This window comes from Taeniopygia guttata, chromosome 19, assembly GCF_048771995.1.
Source record: "Taeniopygia guttata chromosome 19, bTaeGut7.mat, whole genome shotgun sequence".
In the NCBI taxonomy this organism is placed as follows: Eukaryota; Metazoa; Chordata; class Aves; order Passeriformes; family Estrildidae; genus Taeniopygia; species Taeniopygia guttata.
The window spans coordinates 6,823,052-6,842,817 of NC_133044.1; the positions used below are offsets into that span (position 1 = coordinate 6,823,052).

General features: G+C 45.1%; 1 protein-coding gene across 6 annotated transcripts in view; it reads right to left on the reverse strand.

The window, feature by feature from the left end:
- Positions 1 to 14,806, reverse strand: part of COL26A1 (collagen type XXVI alpha 1 chain) — a 167,662-nt gene extending 152,856 nt beyond the window's left edge. For 2 of the 6 annotated variants that reach the window (XM_030287945.4, XM_030287940.4), the window contains exon 1: positions 13,978 to 14,803. In XM_030287945.4, the coding sequence (XP_030143805.4) occupies positions 13,978 to 14,129 (152 nt within the window). In that variant the 5' untranslated portion in view covers positions 14,130 to 14,803. Of the gene's footprint in view, positions 1 to 13,977 lie in introns of all 6 variants that reach the window. The other 4 variants (XM_030287944.4, XM_030287942.4, XM_030287941.4 and 1 more) reach the window with 3 other exon arrangements.
- Positions 14,807 to 19,766: the final 4,960 nt, after the last annotated feature.

Here is a 19,766-nt window from a genome sequence, read left to right on the forward strand (position 1 = left end):
ACAAGGGACCGACCACCCAGCAGACATTTCCAAATAGTGACCTTCCATGTAGTTGCCCATCCCTGTTGGGAACAGGATTTCTAGAGCCACAGGCACCTCTTGCAGAGTGAAGCTGCAGCAGGTGTGCAGGCTCAGCTGTACTGCACAGCACTCCTGGGCCAGGTGGCAGCCAAAGAGCCAGACGTGACAACAACCCCACTGAAACCACCAAGGAAACAGCCTTTCCTCAAGTGCAAGAAAACCCTACAGTTTTCTAATGTTTCTTGTGCTGGAGGAGGTGATTAGAAACAATAGGCAAGTCTAGACAAATCCATCTTCTTATTTTGCTTCGTGAGCAACAATTTCTCTTCTTCCTTTTAGATGTCTCAGATTAGCCCCTTGTGTTCAGTGGGGCAGCTGAAGCTCAGGTACCTGTGAGCCAGTGTTTGCACCAGGCCTGAGACAAGACTCCTGCTGGTGCTCCAGGAAGATTCTTTAGGGGACAGCTGTACCCCATGAGCACATCAGCACCTCAAGAGCAAAGCACTTTTCTCCAGTAACTGCTCTACCAATGTGCCAGGTCATCTGAACACCAGTCTGTGCTGTGTGCAGTAGATAAATCAGCCTGTTACCCCCAGCCCAGCTCAAAGATTCCCAAGATGAGCCACATAAGACCCAGTTCAGTGAAAACAAAGCCTTGGAAAACCTTTCTGCCTGGGTATTCAAAGTGTTAATCAGCCTGAAAAACAAACCCCAAAGCCTGTGTGTTAATTTGCTATTTAAATTGAAAACTTTTTATTCCATGTCTGCCATGTCTGGCACAAGGCTGTCCTGGGCGTTACTACAATAAAAAATAATTTGGAAAATAATCCTATTGTTCCAGTCACACCCATGGGAGTTTCATGTGTAGGGAAGTAGGAACATCAGAACTGAGGTCTGTCCTGTCATCAGAGAGCTGAGTTTGCCCTTTACAACAGCCAGTTTTGATCCAAGAGCATATTGAGAGCAAGATCAGAAGCTGAGCTAAGGCAGGAGGATGTATCAATAGCTTTAAGCTTAATAAATTCCAACTTGCATAGGCTAAAACTCTTAAAAAACACCATTAGCATAGCAAACTAGCAATAGCCTTTACAAACACATATTCACATCCATGAGTGTTAGTTTATCACATCTTTCTCTTCCTTGCCTCCCTCTCAAGCCAGCCCTTCCCAGTGCCCAGGTAACTGAAGTGAATTGCTCTAAAACACCTCCTGATTGCCAATGACCAGCCCTTTTAAAGACCCTCCTCTGCACTAAGTGGAGGCCTCACTGAAACCTCCCTGCAACTATGGCATGGCTTGGGGGAGGCAGTTCCAGGCACTGTTGTATCTGCTGTACCAGCAGCCTCCTTTTCACCTCCCTCCAGACTCCCACTCTTACACTCTCCTGACTGCATCCATCCAATGCCATAAAAAATAACTCCACGCTGTTTGCTGGAGCTCAGCCTTTGCACACAGAAGTCCCAAACCCCTGCTAGTGAGCACCCAGTGCTGCCTCACCAATTCTAAACTCACCCTGCAGCAGGTGGTGTGTTTTAATCACACAGAACCCACTGTACTTTGATATCTGTCTACAGACAGACTGTAAAGAGACAGCAAGAAACTACGTGCTCTACCTAATTATTTTCAGTGTAAAAGGTTTGTTCTGCTCTAAACACAGCTTCCTAAGCTTTCACTGGTTCTGGAAGCAGTCACCATACCTCATTTCTAGCCAAGAACAATTATTTGTATTCTCCTTTTAAACCCTGCTGCAACCCAGTTTGTTCATTAGAAATAAAAAGAGCTTAAAAAAAGAAAGCCTTTCTCTTGTGAACGGAAACACTAACACCTTTCTCTATTATTAAAAAATTCTTGAGCAATCTACGAAACTGCTTTAGTGCCTCAGTGCTTTGGAAGCCTCTGTTTGGAAGGGAGGAGATCTACATTTCAGTATCCAGGTGGAAAATGGGTTTGATTTGGCCAAGTAATAACAGCTGAAAAAAACCCTCCATAGCCTGTGCATGCACAGTAGATTCCTTAGGAATGATAACACTGCCTTGAAACATTCCCGAGGAGACACGTGGGAAACCGGATGGGGAGAAAGCAGCACTGAGTAAGAGAGGGGACAGCAGGAGGTCTGAAGGAGATACAGGCATTTGGTCAGACAAATTCCTGCCCAGTTCTGTGCAGAATTGTACAGCAAACTCCACTAGATGGGGGTTTTCAGGGTTTCTTTGGTGGTGGTTTAAGTTAAAAGTTGCCTGGCAATGCAAAAGGATGGGGCAACCTAACTGCTCCACCATGGCAAAGTGCAAAACTCCACAACATAAAACATTTTAACCAAAAACTGGTGAAAATGCAAACTGATGCCCACAAGTGAACCAAACTACTAAAGCAAATGTTTCACAGGCATCCTTCATCCTTCTGCTGGGAATGGGAATGCCTGGAGTTACAGGTGAGGTCTTGGTCTATGTGTGCAAATGAGTGGCTGACACTAAATACATTAAACACACAATACTGACAAAAGCTTGGGGCAAATTCAAGGCAAAACCATTAAAGAGAGATTAACTTTTTTTTCCTCTTCTATTTACATACATTTCTTCCATCAGAGAATGAAGAGTGACACAAATAGCATGCAAGATAAAAGTTTGATCAAAACAAGCAGTTATGACCTGAATTTTATCAATAGGTGACAGTTATTCTGTATTGTATGTATTTCTGGTACCTTTTACATAGTTTGGGAACATCTTAATGTTGTTTTACTGGCTAAGGGCAAGCCAGCAAACCTGTGAGTGACACACAGCAACAATCTGTGTTTATTATTGCACTAAGTATGTACACAAACATCCTTTACACACAACAGCTCAAACTTGTTTGTGGTTTTTCCTCCCTAATACAAACATACATGAGAGATTTCCTCTACACCTTTCACCACAATTTGGAGAAATTTTTCCATGCATGGTCTCAGCAAAGGATAGTGCCAGACTGAGCCACCCTGGAAGCAAAGCCAGCAGCTGCCATTGCCACAGAACTTGCTTAAGCCATTCCTGAGGAGGTATAGAGGTGTATATATATGAACACTGCAGTGCTGAACATCACATTAAATGGCTGTGACAGACTCACATCACAGCAGGAAAAAAGTACATTGAGTTTCACTAGAAACCACTCTCATTCACAAATCAAAAAGCTTGGTAGAACCTCAGAGCACAGAGTGACAGAACAACCCTTGAACTGGTTGTCTTTGCTGGAGGTATGTCCATAGAACAGCCTGCTCACCTATCCAGCTGTTACTGACAACACTTGGACCACAAGCCCGTGGGAAATGTGTAATTCCAGTCAAATGCTTGTATGGGGTTTGGTGTTGGTCTTTGTGCTGGTGGTTTTTGGCTGGTTGGTTAAAAAAATCCAACCAAACAACACCAAAAAAAAACAAAACAAAAAAAAACCACCAAAACCACCCCCACACATGGAGTGTGCCCTGCAAAGCCAACCTTGCTTCCACAGGGATGCTGAGATCCAATCCATCACCCAGACACAGGCAGCATAGGCTCACCCAGGACACCAGCTGAAATGCCCAACACAAATCAACCCAGTTTCCAACTGTATTCTATTCAAGAAACAAACTGGGGTGATTCCTATAATTTCCAAATTCCCACTTTTCTCCTCCTTCTTCCCAGCTACTGTACAGATACACAGCTTCACCCTAACCTCCCTAAAAGTTATGCAGCAATTTCTCCAAATGGTACCTGGGAGCTGAAAGTTTACCTTCAGCAAAATTCCACAGTCATTTGCAGAAGCTGCTTTGAAACCCTTCTAGTTCAGACGCCAAGAACCACTTGGCAAGGCCTGACAGACATAATTAGAGAGCTTGATTGTTTCAAAGGACATTACCCAAGAAAATTAGTATGTTGCTGCGGTTCTTGAAATAAATTTACAATGGGTTTGGTTGCAGAGGTCTTGCAAGGGTTTTAGCAGACTTTTAATTACAGTATCGGGCCTCAAGTATTTTTCTAGTGCTTGGCAATATGAGATCCTATTATTTCTGCTTGCAATGCACTCTCATTCAAAGCTTATCCACAGGCCGACAGCCTAAGAATTCCTACCACTCTGTAATCCAAAATTTTTGTATCATTTGTGATATACATTAGTGACTTCCAGTAACAGCTGCCCCAGAGACAGCATTTTACTGTGTGATAGTTTAAACCCTTTGGCTCAGTGCTGTATCCTGAAATACACTGCAGGGAGGCTGTAGCTTTTGCTGCAGGTTATTCTGATTTACAGCAGCATTAAGCCAAGCGCTGTAACATCCTACAAGGCCAATTTGCCTTTTTGCTCTCTGCTGTACTTCAGATGGGAACAGGGGAAGTTTGCAGCATCACAGCTCAGAGCTGCCTTCACTCCAAGGCTGGTGCTCTTGGGTCACACTCGTTGCCACAGGCATTTGTGCCCTCAGCAAAAAGCAGTGCTGCTTCTAAAGGTATGTCCCACAAGCAGGCTCCCAAAAAACACCCTGGGCACAGGAAAGCCCCTCAGCCTGTGCCATCACCCAGCCCTCTGCTACTGGTCAGTCCAGCCTGCCCTGCTCAGCACCTCCCTCTCCCACCCCTCAGCATTCCCTTCAAACTAACCCTCTGCAGAGCTCAGGCAAAGACTTACTCCCAAAGACCAATTTCAGTCATTCAGACTCAGAGAAGTGCAGCAAACAGGGAGCACAATGACCTCTATTCTGTAAGAGTGGAAGTTTATACAAGAGCCAAGTATTATCATTCATAGATTTATTATAAACTTTGGCATAAATTCATATACAGTACTTTGGATTTTGTAGCTTTCCCTCTAAGATATAGCCACACCCTCGTGAAATACTCCCCAGAGACTTCCTTTACATGAAGGGAAGTACTACTATTCCCATTTTATTTAGGGGAAAGAAAAGAGAGAGAGAACTTGCAAGTCTCAGTCCCCAGACTCTGTGCTGCTCTATAGAATATATATTGAGCATTTAAGGAAACAGTCTTTGTCTTGGGAAAGAGGGTGGAAAACAAAGCCTTATGAATCAGCCAGCTAATAATTAAAAGCAACTAAATCCAGATCACTTTAAGCTGCACATGAGAATCTGAACTTCTCAGATGCTGAATTCCTCTGCCGACCAGAAAAGCCAGGGTCACTTGCCCAGCTGGTCACTATTGTTCTGTCCAATAAAGTTCTGGCAGGAATGCATGTTTAACAAAATACAGAGATTAGGCATAGCAAAGAATGCAGCTCCCCCCTCAGTGTTTAGGTTAGCAGGGTTTGCCATGTTGAAATACTGAAGCTTAAGCATATCAGATTTTCTCTGTCCTGTACTGCTGGTGCCAGTGACAGACACAAGCTGACAGCTCAGTTCTCAGGGGCACTGCCATTTTAGCTCTAAGTTTATTAAAAGCCGCATAAAAAGTTCACCTCAGATCTACAGTGACCATTAATTAAATCAGTGTTTTCTTGGAGATGTAGAATCACAATTGAGAAGAGCTCTCTGTACCTCCCCAGATGCCAGAAACTTTTGAAGTGAAATGTAAATTAAGCCATAAACTCGAGAGACCAGATTTTGAGAATCTTGCAACAAGGTAGCTCATCTTCAAGTGTTTTAGGATAGCCTAAATTTCCAAAAGGAAACTTAGCAGCCAGTGACTAAATACAGCATCAGAATGGCAATGACTTTCCTAGCATCTGTCACAGCCTGGTTCTGTCTAGCTCGCTGTCAAGAGCTCTTTAGCTCAATTTACAACAAGGGACAACACAAGACTAGAGCGAGACACAAATGTCACTAGAAGATGTCACACAGATGATCTGACAGAGACCATCAGAGATCTTGCAGGAACACAGCTTTTACTAAGCCAGTGCTATGCACAAAGCAGCTCTAATAACTCAAATGGGCCAAGAATTTCTCAGCTCAAAGTAGAATTATATTAAATGGACAGATATTTGAGACTCCTAAGTAGATTTGCATGGATATAGTCCTTGGAGAGCTGCATACAAGGAGGTTATAAATAGCCTGGATTTACCTCAGAGTTAGTGGGTTATATTCAGAGATACCAAGGATTCCTAAGTTCCCCCACAGGGGTACGGTAGCTCATGCTGGGTGAAGTTGTGGTTCATAGGTAGGAAGCATCTAAGATCCTGTTACCATGGCAGTCTCTCCTCTCTTTCTCCCTCCACAGAGAGCTGAAATATAAATTTCTGTCAGAGGCACACAGTAAATCTGGAACAGGTACAGCTGAGAGCCAGACCTGCTGACAGGCAGATCTAGGTGTTTCTTCTAGGAGAGCCTTTTTGACTCATCCTAGCACAGCAACAGAAACCTTATTTTAGCTGGTATTGCTTTCACTGCCACTAAAAATGCAAATAACTCAACATTTAACAAGATACAGTGATGAGACAAGCAGCCAGACAGCCAACATTGGGCAGGGTTGCAGAAACCAGACAGGTTCTGGGGAAGCACAAGACAGAATCAGGCAAGAAGAAAGCCAGGAAGCCAAGCAACCCGAGGCAGGCACTAGAGAAGTGGCATCAGATGAAAAAGTCTTTTTTTTCAGGGAAAACAGGCAGAATCTCCCTCGGGTTGAAGTGTTAAATTCATGTGGGGAGAGCTGTCACCCATTTCTGCCTCAAACGAGGATTTGAAAAAGCTCCCTGTGCTTTGCTGTGTTTACAGCAATAATGAGAGCCCAGAGGAAGGGGTTAGAAACATCTGAGTTTAATAAGGGCTAAGCAGCACACAGCAAAAAAGAAATGTCTGCCCTTCCGTTCAGGGCTACCACACCCCAGCGAGCACCGCCACCGCGGGCCAACGCGAGCCCAGCGTGGAGACGTTATGTCATCCATCCACCAGCCCCTCTGCCCCTGCCCTTCCCCAGGAGCAGCAGCTCCAACCAAGCTGAGAGCTCCCAGCACCACACTCCTGAACAACCAGGCAATGTTCTGTAGGGGAAAAGCGGATTTGATTGACCCCAGGCGCAAAACAAGAAGGGAAGTTTTTGTGTAGTGCCTTAACTGAGCAGCTCCATCTCACGAGGTCATCCCAACAGGGCAAAAGGAATGTTTAGCTCATTTAGCACCTATGCAGCTGCCTTTTCTTAGTCCTAGACAGCTCTAACATCCAGCATGCACAGGGTAAGGGGCATCCTGTTCCCATTTCTCACATAAAAGACCAAGAACCTTAGTACTCAGGTCCTGCAACCGAATTTGCTGTGCCCCCTTTCTCACAGTCCACCCCCAAAACTGTCCTTGCATGAAACAGGCATCTTTCATGAAACACCTTGTCCTATACTACTTTAGAAGCACACTCTTTCCACATCCTTGGTCTTTTTATTCCATTAAAAAGTGGAAACCAGGAATCAAGAGTCTTGTCCAACGTACACACCTCCTCTTCATAGCACACATACACACACAGCAGAGGCAGGGGGACATCCAGAAGAAACAGAACTGGACCTGCTCTTAACTCTACAGACTCAGTCTAACTTGGTTACACAATCACATCCAGGGAATACTCCCCTGCCTCATGATTTCACTGCACTGGCATTTCTGAGATGCTCTGAGCAAACACATGCCTGTATGCAGCACAAATGCTGCAAAGAATATCACTTCCACCCAGTTCCTAGGGGCAGAAAAAGTGGAATTTATTAAAAAGCCGTCTGACTGCAGAACCTGATGTCAATATTGGACATGAATTGGTCCCTTCTATGCAGTGGTACCTCACTTTAATATTTTGACAGATGGTTTGTTTGCTCAGCACAAAGGCAGGTGGCTGGATAAGAACAGCCTTACTCAGCTCTGGGAGGATGGACAGGAGACACAAAGCCACAGAGGTGAAGGGAAGAGTCCTAAATAAGAGAATCTCACAGATACTGTCTCTTCTCAAATTCAAAATCAGCTATTATGATTTTGAGTGGCAGATTCTCTTTGCTAGATAAACTACATGGGTATGGAAGAAGAGAGTGAAGTGGTCTGTATCTCTGCTCCAAACGTGAAACATTGTGAAGCTGCCTTCAGCTTTTTCTCAGAGGCATCCACTGTGTGGGTCTCTGGATGAAAGCCATTTCTATACAGATAGAAGAGGCTTCTTTCTTTGCCAGAAATATGATTGTCCAGCTTTAGAAGTGGAAAAGGAGTCTGAAATCTGAAATAGCTTCCTATTTGTTGGTCCTCCCCAAAAGATTCAGCTATTTTCAAGCAGCGAGGCCTATACATTACAGGCAATACTTTCACCCCAGCATACTCTTCACTCAGGCATCTGTTCAATTCCAAGAGGAGGAAAATTTTACTTGTCAAAAGCACCTAAATCATGTAATAAATTACACACCAACAAACAACAACAAACAATCATTTCTCAAAAAAAAAAAGGAGGCAATGAACAAAACCAACAAGGAACAACAATATCACAGTTCCTACTCTTGCTGGTTTCTGCAGTATTAAGGACTCTAATTCAGATGAGTGCTACACTGGGCATATTTACACTAAGCAAGAGACTTAGTATTTTTCAGCTATATAAAAATATGAAAAATATAGGACAGTAACCAAATCAGTAGCATTTGCCTTTTTTCCAACTTCCAGCTTTTATCCTCAACAGAATCCTTGTGATATCTAAGTTGGCACAGGCTGGCTGTATGCTCAAAGATTCAAAATAAACATTATGCCTCAGTGGAAGTAAATTTAAGCACTGTCTAGTTCTGCCTAATTAAAAGTGAGTCAAGAGCTTTGTGTATATTTCAGAAATGCAGTTGGATTAATTTTTGTTTTATCCTACAGGAAAAGCATCTATGCTTTAGAAAGCAGTAAAATTTCCAGATGTGGTGGAGGTCTGATGCAGGAAAGGGTCCATTACTATGACCCAGAAGATCTAAAGCACTCTATGCTTCCAGTTCTTAATTGTTATCTCAAAGCCATTCTTCATTTTCCCCGTTTTATCAAGACACAGCCCAACAAAACTAAGATGTGGGTAAATATTCTATGATCCCAGTGTCACAGAACCACTCCCCAAGCAAAGCTGTGACATTTCCAACCTGACCTATTTCCACCAGCACTTTAGCACCCTAACCAGCTCAACTTTGAGAAAACTAAAAAAATAAGGATTATTGAAAGAAACTTTTGTTAATTTATCCAAGGGGAGCACAAGTTCACTGGCACCCATTGTTTTGCCTTTCTGCTCCCTTTGGGTTTTTTCCCCTTGAGCTGGTAAATGAAACCTACCTAAGGGGAAATTATTCACACAAGCAGCTGGAAGGCAGGACAGTAGATTTCCTACAGAATACAATTTACTGCAGTAGCTGCAATCACATCTGGTATTTCAAAGCCATTCCAGTGTCACCAGACCCTTAGCCTACCATTGGCTCCACTAATTGCATTGCAAAGTTACAGCCCTGAACCCCACGAGTCAGATGAAGATCATATGGCTGCAGAGTCCAGGGAACAAACACCAGATAGTTCCAGGGTCTGGTGATGAGCTCAAGACCTTCTGACCTCTTGGATACCTGGGTCGGGCACTTCAAAGCAGAATTAGAGCAGAAGACTCAGCGTGACACAAATCCCAGTTTGTTTGCTTGACATCCTCACAGTCCATAGCAAACCAGGGACCTCAGGCAATGAGCAGACAATTAGGTGATGGAGAGAATGACTCAGAGAGCAAAATCCTGTCACTAAAAGGAGAGAGAACCACATTTGGCCAATATGTATAGTTTTATATTCCACACCCACTTAAGAGTCACGAGAGGTTCAGAATTTGAAGCTGAAATAAGGTTCAAGTCATCTGTCTCTAGTGAAGAGAGAATTAATAAAAATCCATCAGGAAAAATCCAGACACACATTCTGAAAGCATTCTGACAGACTACATAAATAGGGATAGTTATTCATAGATGACCTTTTAATATTAAGAACAGGCTTCTATCACATAAAAAGATTCACAGTTACTTAAAAGAACTAAAATCTCACCTAAGAGGCTGGAGGTTGCTACATTTCAGTGCAGTTGTGCTGGGGAGGGTCATTTCCAGCCCAGCACAGATGCAGCTGTAGGGCCAGGACAACACAGGGAGTTATTCTGGACAGACCACATCTACCTACAAGAGGTCCACACAGACATCTTGATCTTGAGAGCCAGACATCCAAGTGACCTGTTAGGAAACTGGTAGGCTCAAGGAATAATTGACAACGTATTTCAAGTACCAACACTTTGGGTTTCTCAGGGAAGCAAGACAAGCTGCAGCACTGGAAAGCTGATGTCTGTTTAAGTAACATTCCCACATCAAAGCAGCTCACAGAGCTTGTTTAACTGTTCCATGGAATCCATGGCAAAGTGATTTGCCCCCTGATAAGGAGTAAATCATTGGTAGAGGAGCAACTGGAACCCAGGTCTCACTCTCCTGGGCTGTGCTCTGAGTCACAACATGAAATGGCCAAAGGCCACCTGGCCTTCCATGTCAAAGCCTCTGGCAACCAAATATTGTACTTACAGCTATCAGATATTACTTTCCTCTCCATATCCATCCTCAAGAAACTTCACTGCTGTAGGAATCACTGGGAATTACTGTGACCAAATGTGCAATTACCAGTAGAATGTGGATAAGCAGACCTATTTGTACAGTCCTGTTATTTGTGACATCATGGTTCTAATGTTCATTAACAGGAAGAAGTTTTTCAGCTGAAGAATGTTTTGAAGACCTAACTGCCACAGCTGGACTTGCATCCACCCCAGAGGGCTTTTGTGATGGTACTGTAATGATCCCAGTGAAAAAATTATCATCCTACATTGCTTTTGGGTTCATATTTTGGGATTTTCTATCAGCCAGCTCCACTTCGCATCCAAAGAGGTTTCCAGTCTAAGCCCTGCATCTATTCTCAGAAGTTTCTGACTCCCACAATTAAGTTCACAAGAACCCAATGCATGACTAATTAGAAAGTACAGGAAAATAGAATGAGGAGTTGGGAGAACACCAACCACTAAGACAACTAACACAGAGGCAGGCATTCCTTGACAACTGAGCTACTTCCAGCATGGGAACAAGCTTCCCTTAACTCAGTTAGCAAAGTTTCTCAGAGCTTGGAGGAAGATTTCTCCTTGGCAGGCAGCCCCTCCATTCTTATGCTTCCAGTAAGGCCCACTTCCCATTCATCACCTTAACACAGAGCAAGTTCAAAATGCATGCACTGAATGGGAATTTCAAGCTAAATTGTGAGGCTGTTGCAGTCTGTACAATGCCATCAGACACTGCTGCCTGGATTTCAGCAGCACTTGCACATCAGAAGCTCAATTCAGTGTAATCGATTCAATTCAAGCACATGCAAAGATAGACTGCAAGTGTCTTTGGTCTGATTACCAGGACCTGTCAACTGAAGCCAACCAGAACCTAGAATATTCATTACATAAAAAAATAAATAAAGGAATCAAAGAACACATCATTCCTCCAGAACAAGTATTCCATGGCTTCACTTTGAAGAATGTGAATAACCATACTTTTTCCTCCAAATTTCCCTTCACGACCACCCCAAGCTTTTTTACAGTGCTCAGTGCCTTGTTTTTCTGGCAGTCCTCAGAGCCTCAGGAGCCCATCTCTCAGCCAGCCTGCAGCCTAGATACCAAGGGCTGTATCAGCACAAAGGACTCCAGAAACTTCTCCAGGAGAAATACAACTCTTATGACAAGTTAATTTTTAGAAAATTGATAGCAGGTTCCCAAACAGCTCAATCACTTGTTAATCAAAGACAGGAAAAGACAACTGCAGAAACATGGTGTGTCCTGTATCAAGGAAACCTGTCAACTCTACAGCATCCCATCAGTATGTGCTGCAATGTACCAACACCTGGAGCTGCAGCAGGAGCTTTCAAGGCTCTGTCCCTGCTTCTTTTTGACTCAGAAAAGTGCCAGAAGTCACTGGACAAAGCACACACTGGGAAGGCTGCAGAAGAGAAAGTGAGAATGGCTATATAGTGCCATTAATAGCAATCACCTTCCCACCATATTGTCTCCTCCACAGCATCTCCGGGGCAGAGGCCAGACAGCATCATTGTGATGGAGCTGCTATTGCTTCACATAATTCAGGTGCTACCAGGGTCCCCTGTTTCAATGGCAAAAGGGACACTGAACAACATAAAAACCCATCTATACCAGTCTGATTTAGTCCTTGAAAAAAGGCTTTGCACTCATATACATCAATGTCAATCTCAGAGCAAAAAGCCTGACTCCCATCATGGACCATATTAAATCCAGAAAAGTCCAGCTATCCCAACCTGAAGCTGCACCCAGCAGGAGACTTCCCTCAGAAGTCCAACACTGTGGCTGGGGAAAGTTTTCCCACACAGATTTTCCCATCAGAAAGTGAAGCTGTTAGAAATTTGCCAATAACAAAACTTCACCACTCAAGGGGAAATTAAAACATACAAAGATTGCTTCAACGTGTGATATTTGACTGAGCACTTGAATTTTTCTTTCACAACTTCCACTGATGATTTTTTCCTCCCTTCAGTTTTCTACTTCCCCCTCTGTATTAAACTAGAATGGGAGAGTCTCCCAGGGCAAAGTTCCATCAGACATAAAAAATAAATCTAAAAAATCTACCAGCTTTCCCCAACATCATTGTTTAAATCAGGTTTATGTGGTTTTACACATCATTTTATAGACTCGGAGAGTCTGACAAAGCATCAGCTATCTAAACCATTGAGGCATGGGAAAGCTGTGCAAGAGTGTGAACTGGGGAAGGTCTTTGGTGAGCAGAGTCCACACTCATGTAAGTGTGGTAGCTCTGAACAAAGATCTGCAGGCTAATAGATATGTAAGACAAATGACATGTGGTTCTCATTGCAGCTCATGCTTTGGGAAGGGGGTACCTTGGAAGAGATCCAGCTGGGATAAGTTTATCCCATTACTCTCCTACAATTTTCTGCCGTTTCAAACCCTTTGACAGTTGCTGTAGTTTAACATCACACCCCCTGCAGCCCCAGGCCCGTCTGACAGCGCAGCGGACAAAGCCACCTCCCCCCGGGGGGAAATCCGCACCATATGCGAGCCCCGTGCAAGGCACAGGGCTGTGCCCGGCCCTGCACCTCCGACACGGGAATCCACTGAAATCCGTGCCTTTCCCAATCCCCAGCCCAAGGAAGCCGTGCTAACAGGAGCCCTCCTCCACAGCAGCACAACTCACACAAAGTAGGTATTAGCAAGGGAGGAGGAAAAGAGGTAGAGACAGGATGGACGAGCCCTGAATATTAAATCTCAAGTCCCCACTTAAGGGAATGACAGGGGGAAAAAGGAAAAAAGTGAAATTCAAGAACAACTGGAATCAGGTTAAGCCACCCTCTTGCTTTATACAGTGCAGCTCATTCATCTGAACAGCTGTTTCACCTCTAGAGAAATACCCAGAGAAAACAGAGGGGAGGGGGAGAAGCCTAAATTGTTTGCTCTACTGAAGCAGTAAGATACAGTAAATCAAATCTGCTTTATATTAAGTTTATAAGAAATTGGGTTGAGGAGAGGGGAGAGGAGAAGAGTGGGAGGTTTGGTTTTAAACAGCTACTTGGAAGTTGCAGCTCTTGAAGAAAGATCTGTAATTAAGGGCTTTCCTTTGTTGAGCTGAACAAGTTTCTCCTCGCAGCCGAGGGCTATAACAGTTCCCTCTGCCGGCATCCCCAGCGTCCCGGCTCAGGAGGTTTTCGGGACGCGCAGCCCCGCAAAGCCCCTTCCCCTCCCCGACGGGCTGGGCGCGACAGGGGGAGACTTTGCGGGTGTCATTTACCCAGGCTCAGCTCCTCGATCCCCCAGCCGCTCCTGCGCCAGGAGGCGGACACTGCTGCGGGCAGGTAGGCAGCGTCCCGCACCCACAGAGGATGCGGGCAGCCCAGCCCGGCTGGCCAAGGGGCAGCAGCCCAGCACGCCCCTGCACCCTCCGAGGCACCGCTGCCCGCGGCTCTGCCGTGCCCGTTTGTCCCCGGAGCCACCGGCGGCGGACCCGGTCTTACTCACCGGCGACTGGCGAAGCCGCTGCCCGGCGAGCCGGAGCTCTGCTCTGGGTAGTTGTGCTGCAGGGTTGATGCTGGGAATTGATAGAGGAAGCCGGTGCCCAGCGCGCATCCATGCAGGCAGCAGCACCAGGACAAGAAAAGAGCGAGCTGCATTTTTGCAAGAACGGGGTTTTTCTACCGCCTGCCCTTTTCCCTCTTACACGGCACGGCAGGCGCAGGGCCACACCGCGCTCCCCCGGCCGGGGTCACGGCGGGATCCCGCGGCACGGAGGAGCCCCGGGAGCGGGGAGGTCGGGGCAGGGGTGCCGGGCACAGGGGATGGCTGCTCCGGCTGCCAAAGGGAAGCCCCGACCCTCGGCAAGCCGAGCCCCGGCGGCTGCGCTGCTGCCCGCGCAGGGGGTCCGGGGCCAGCGAGGCTCGGTGCTCCCAGGGCGCACACTCAGCCCCGGATGCCTTTTCAAATTTGGCGAGGTTGGCTCGACTCCGTCAAAGGGGGCGTGGGGCTTCGGCGTTAACCCTTGCCAGGCCTGGCGGCAGACCCCGCTGCGGAGGGGTTCCGTGGGGGCAGGCGGCGGCCCGGCCGGACGAGCCGCGCTCCCGCAGGACACGGAGCCCGCGGGGCCGCGCCTCTCCCCGGGCACAGCCGGCAGCGCCCCGCGGGCAGGGAGCGCCCGGGGGACCCAGTGCCACCCAAACACGGGCATACCGACACACTGCAGAACTCCATGTATCTCCCCAACTAACCGAGCGCCAGGTGGAAGGGAAGTCACTGCTCAGCAGTGCAGCCCAAATAGCCCAAAGCTGGTGACTGCTGCCACGTTCACAGATAACTTCTGCTGCAGAAGTTACACAGATAAAATAGGAAATAAATAATTTTAAGACACTTCATTCACATGGTAAGCAGTGAGAAAGAGATCTCTCTGCTTTCACCATGTGCATCCTGCTCATTCTAGCATCACTCAGATAGGGACATGGGTTTGTGGTGAACATGACAGTGTGAGGTTGACTGTTGGGCTCAATAATCTTAGAGACTATTTCCAACTTTCATGAGTCTATGATTCGCACACAAGCACTCCCTTTGCCACCACTTCCCACAGACCTCCTTGGTTTATCACCCAGGATGGCCCTGAGTTTGAAGGATTGCACAGTGAACCCCAGGCAGAAGGAACATTTTTGCAGTTGTAGAAGGATGTGGGTGTTTCACAACAGTAACATCCCAAGAAGTAAGGCTGCAGCAAGGCTCCCTCAGTACAGCTGCTGAGTCTGTCTTTAAAACCCTTGTACACCCCCCATTTAGCAACAGTGCCACAACCCCTTTTGCTGGCTCAGTGTTCCCTTCCCAGCTCCAGAGGAACCTGGGCTGTTGCAGCTCACTGACTAGGCAAGCAACTTCTCTGTATCAAACAACTCAAGAAGGGATTTAATTTTTAAGATGACACAACTGTCTTTCTAAATTTTTTTACCCTCAGATCCTGCAAGCTCTCAACACCCCCTCTGCACCTTCCCTGTTTGTGCAGTCAGCCAAAGACAGCCCTCATGTACCACTGAAAGCAGGTCTCTTGCTGGGATATTCCTGGGGCCCAGGGCCTCCCCGTGGGGCTCTGCAAAGGCAGACACCATCTTCCCTCGAGGGTAAGACAATCCCTGCAAGATGCTGCAGCTGAAAAAATGTTCCCTATAGGACACAGGGAAAACCCAGTATCTTGTATCTGGCATTTGCCCCCAGCCACAGGTGAGCAGCTGCCCCTTCCCCCATGGTGCCCACCTCCAGAGCCTGCACACAGAGATAAATAGCCCCTGGCTGGAGCCTGTAACCAGACAAGTTTAGACTGCAAATGAGGCACCAGGTTTTTAAACAGCCGCTGCCATTAATCACTGAAGCAAATCACACAAGGAGGCAGAGATGTAGTTTGCGCTGCAGCTCAGCACAGCCTCCCCAGGCTGCCCCAGACCCAGAGCTGAGTGCACCAGCACACTCTGAGCCCAAAGGGACCAAAAAGTTCTGTTTCCAACAACACTGGATGCCAAGCCCACTCAAAACCAGACACTATATATTTACAAAAAGCCCTCAGTGCCTGAAGCTAGGCTATAAGAGGGCCCTCTATCCCCAGGCCTGCAGTCTGAGCGCTCTTCCCTTTATATTTCCCTCACCTTCAGCAAGGGAACATTTCCCCTTCTCTTCTCTCACCCCCAAAAAGGCACACAGCTCCCAGAAATTCACCCTAGGACATTCAGCCTTTCAGACATGCTGCTCAGAGTCCATCCTCAGGAAACCTCTGCTCAGCCTGACAGGGCAACAAAAGAACAGACTTAGTGTGCTCTTCCCTCTAAGCTGGACTACAGACCACCCCAAATTCAGCCTTCACCTAGGAAAGGAGTCAGGAATAGCAAAACACTGAGCAGTTCTCTAAGACCCCCCTTCCCCTCAACCTGGGTGCTCATCCTCAGCTCTGTGTGTACAAAGTGGGTACAGCTGGACCTCCACCCCAGCAGTTCCTGGCACACCAGACTGAGAGTTGAGGGCAGGGTTCAGCCTTTTGTCCCGATCACACCTCTCTCTCCTGACAGGCACAGACAGATAATTTATCAATATTTAACAACACTGAACAGTACCAGTGGCTTTCTGACCCATTCTCCTGGCCTGGGTTAGATCCTTCAGAAGCTCTTCGTAGTCTTCAAGTCTTAACTTTCCAAAAGCATTTTATTTTCAGCTGCATGCAAAATTTGCTGCTTCAGCCTTCACTGATTTTGCAAGACCCTAGGAGATATTAAACACAGGTGATTAGACAAGACATGATTCTGGCAAATTATTGGAGACATCTGTAGGAAGCAAATGGTCTTCCTATTTCATGAACTGAGAGAGTGGAGACCAGAGGTCAAATGACTCTGCTCAAGACTGCAAAGAGCTAAAGGCAGAGCCAGAAACAGAGCTCAGATCTCCAGACTCCCATTACTTCTGCCGTGTCCCTAACGCACACTTGCTTCCATTCTGTATGGCTGATTTAAAATGAAAATGAAGAATTGACTTCCAGACTGTTTCTGGAAAGAGAGAAGAAAGGGTGATATTGTCTACTGTAAGGGGAGAATTAAAGATGACATTTCATTTTAGTCCTTTGGATATGCGTAATATAATCAAACACAATAGCAGTAATAAATGAATATTTTTTTTCCCCACGGTGCTTACGAGTGCAACATATTCTAACAATTTCTCAAAACTATGTTGATAAATTGGAAACACAGTGATGGAGGTAACAAAGACAGCCAACAAAAACATAATCCCTTCAATTTATCAGAGGGACTGGCTTTAAGGAGAAACCCCTTGAAATCTGAACAGTCCTGTTCTTATAAACCAAACGTAATATATTTAAAATAGAAAGCTACACTTTTTATGTCTGTTAATTAACGATTTGCCCAGGCAAGCAGGGCTAAATAAATTATTTGGATGCATTTCACCAATTCAGTTTAAGATAGAAGGGGCAGATGCACACTGGAAAGCCACGATGCAGAGCAGCACTGGGTAAGTAAAGAGGTAAGGGGCAGGTTTTTATTTATCAACCTTGTGAACTCTGGTGTCATAAAGAAGAAATCCTTGGAGGACTGTCCTCCTGCACTCTGCTCACCTGCTATGCAAATTCCAGCCTTACACTGCCATGTTAGAAGGACAATCCATGGGACATACATCATGTGGGCACGTGGACTGTGTTTCAGCTTCCCAGTTCACTGGGCAAACCTGAGCCTTAAGACATCAGAAACTGTTCTGAGAAAATTTCTGTAATTTCTTTAACCATACATACACTGCATGCAAGCCAGCCAATAAATAAAGTGGTGGAAAATAGAGACAATAAAAGGAATAAACAATGTTTAGTCTGATTTTTGTTCAGCTGAAAGGGAAAAACTGGAATGATACAGCAAAAGAGGGATCTGTGGCGCAGAAAGATGGAAAAGCACTGTTGTATCTGTAAGCAGACTGCACTCCACAACAGAAATTCTATCTCAACTCTCCAGCACCACTTTTATTCCAAAAGTCAGTAATCAGCTGAAAAAGTCACAATGTTGTTAGAATCTCATGGCAAACAAATTTTGAAAGGCCAATCCCTAGGATTTTTCAAGTGCACTTTTCATGTGGATACTAAGAAGAGACCAAAGGAAAAGCAGCTTTGTTCTGGTTGATAAAACCTTGAGGAGCTTTAGAATTATGAAGTGTCCTTTTGAAGCTAGAATGAAGTCATTGATAAGATCATCTAAACCCAAAAATAACTTAGATAAACCCCTTCTAACTTCCCAAAATGCCTGGATCATTGTGATACACAAAGCATTCAAGAAACCTTGGAAAATTGAAAGAGATGGATAAGAGGTTAGTAACAGTAAGAGTTCAAGACCTCTATTATAAATTAAATTATAAGATTACTAAGGTTATTGTAACATGCCTATTACTGGGAAATCAAACCGAACCTAAGACAGACTGAAAATTTTATGGGACTGTGGAGGTTTTTCCTCCAAGCTAGTAGATAGCTACTGTGTGGACATTTCTTACATTTGACCAGGAATAAATTAATCACATTCAATATAGAATAGAATTGAAAAAAGTCTCACTTACACAAGCAGTTTAGCATACAGCAAGCATGATAGACAGTGTTATTGTGTGAGGCATGAGAAAGTCAAAAGTCATGAATGGCAAAATTCATTGACCATAGATGAGAACTTTGCCCGAGTGAAGCACTTGTGTGGGTATTATAAAGTAATACAAGAGATAAAATAACTCAGATTGAAGCATAATTCAGTAGATGTAAAATGTGATGACTCAACTGATCAGCAAGACAAAGCCTATGTCCGGTGGAATTATACATACCCTGAGCATTATTGTGTCCTAGGAAAAAAGATTTATGTCACCTTTGATGTCAGGCATTGATCTGCACAGGCACAGGGAGTTTGTGGACACCCTTGATCCATCAGAATCATCAAGAATGCAGCAGAATGCAGGGGTGCACACAGGTGTGATAAAGACAAGGCAGAAATAGCATCAAGGCTATTGCACTCAGACCTGCCAGAGTAGCCAGGAAGGGCTATAAGAGTTACCTAATCCTTTTCCTTCTCCCAGTAAGAAGGAAAGATCTGTTATACACAGATTATTGTTGGCACAAATTTTTCTGCCTTGTTCTGAAATACCTCAAGATAGAAGGTCTCCATGGTCATCTGAAAACAAATTTCAATGTTTGTGCTCTGTTCTGGTAGTTTTTCTTAGCATCCAACCTCATTCTGATCTACTGCAATTTAAGCTCTTAATGGCTTACTTTCTTCATTATGGATGTAGAAAACTATTCCTCCTCTCATTGAAGAGACTTCTAATTCCTCAGCATACTTTAATAAATGTTTTAATAACGTTCCTTGTCTTTTAGAAGCAAAACAATGGCAGTTTCTTCAGGTCATATTAGATAGTGCTGCTTCTTTTTGGTATTCTCCTCTGGATTGTCCAACTGGTCTGCATCTATTTTATGATATCCATGACTTATATTTCAGTGGAATACTACTGCCCTGCTGAGGATTTGCCTTTTTGACATCTGTACATCATTGTTATCCCTGTTCAGTTTGGGATTCTCTACCTTTTCCACAGGACTGCTAGCCTGACATTCCCTCATCATGTACGTGCTAGTTAAAATTATTCCTGCCAAAGCAAAGTGCCCTGCAGTTGTCCTTAATGAGTTTCATCTAATTTTATTCTGATTATATCACCAATTTGTCAAGATCATTTGAAATTTTAATCCTGCCTTCCAGTACTCTTGCATTCAGTTC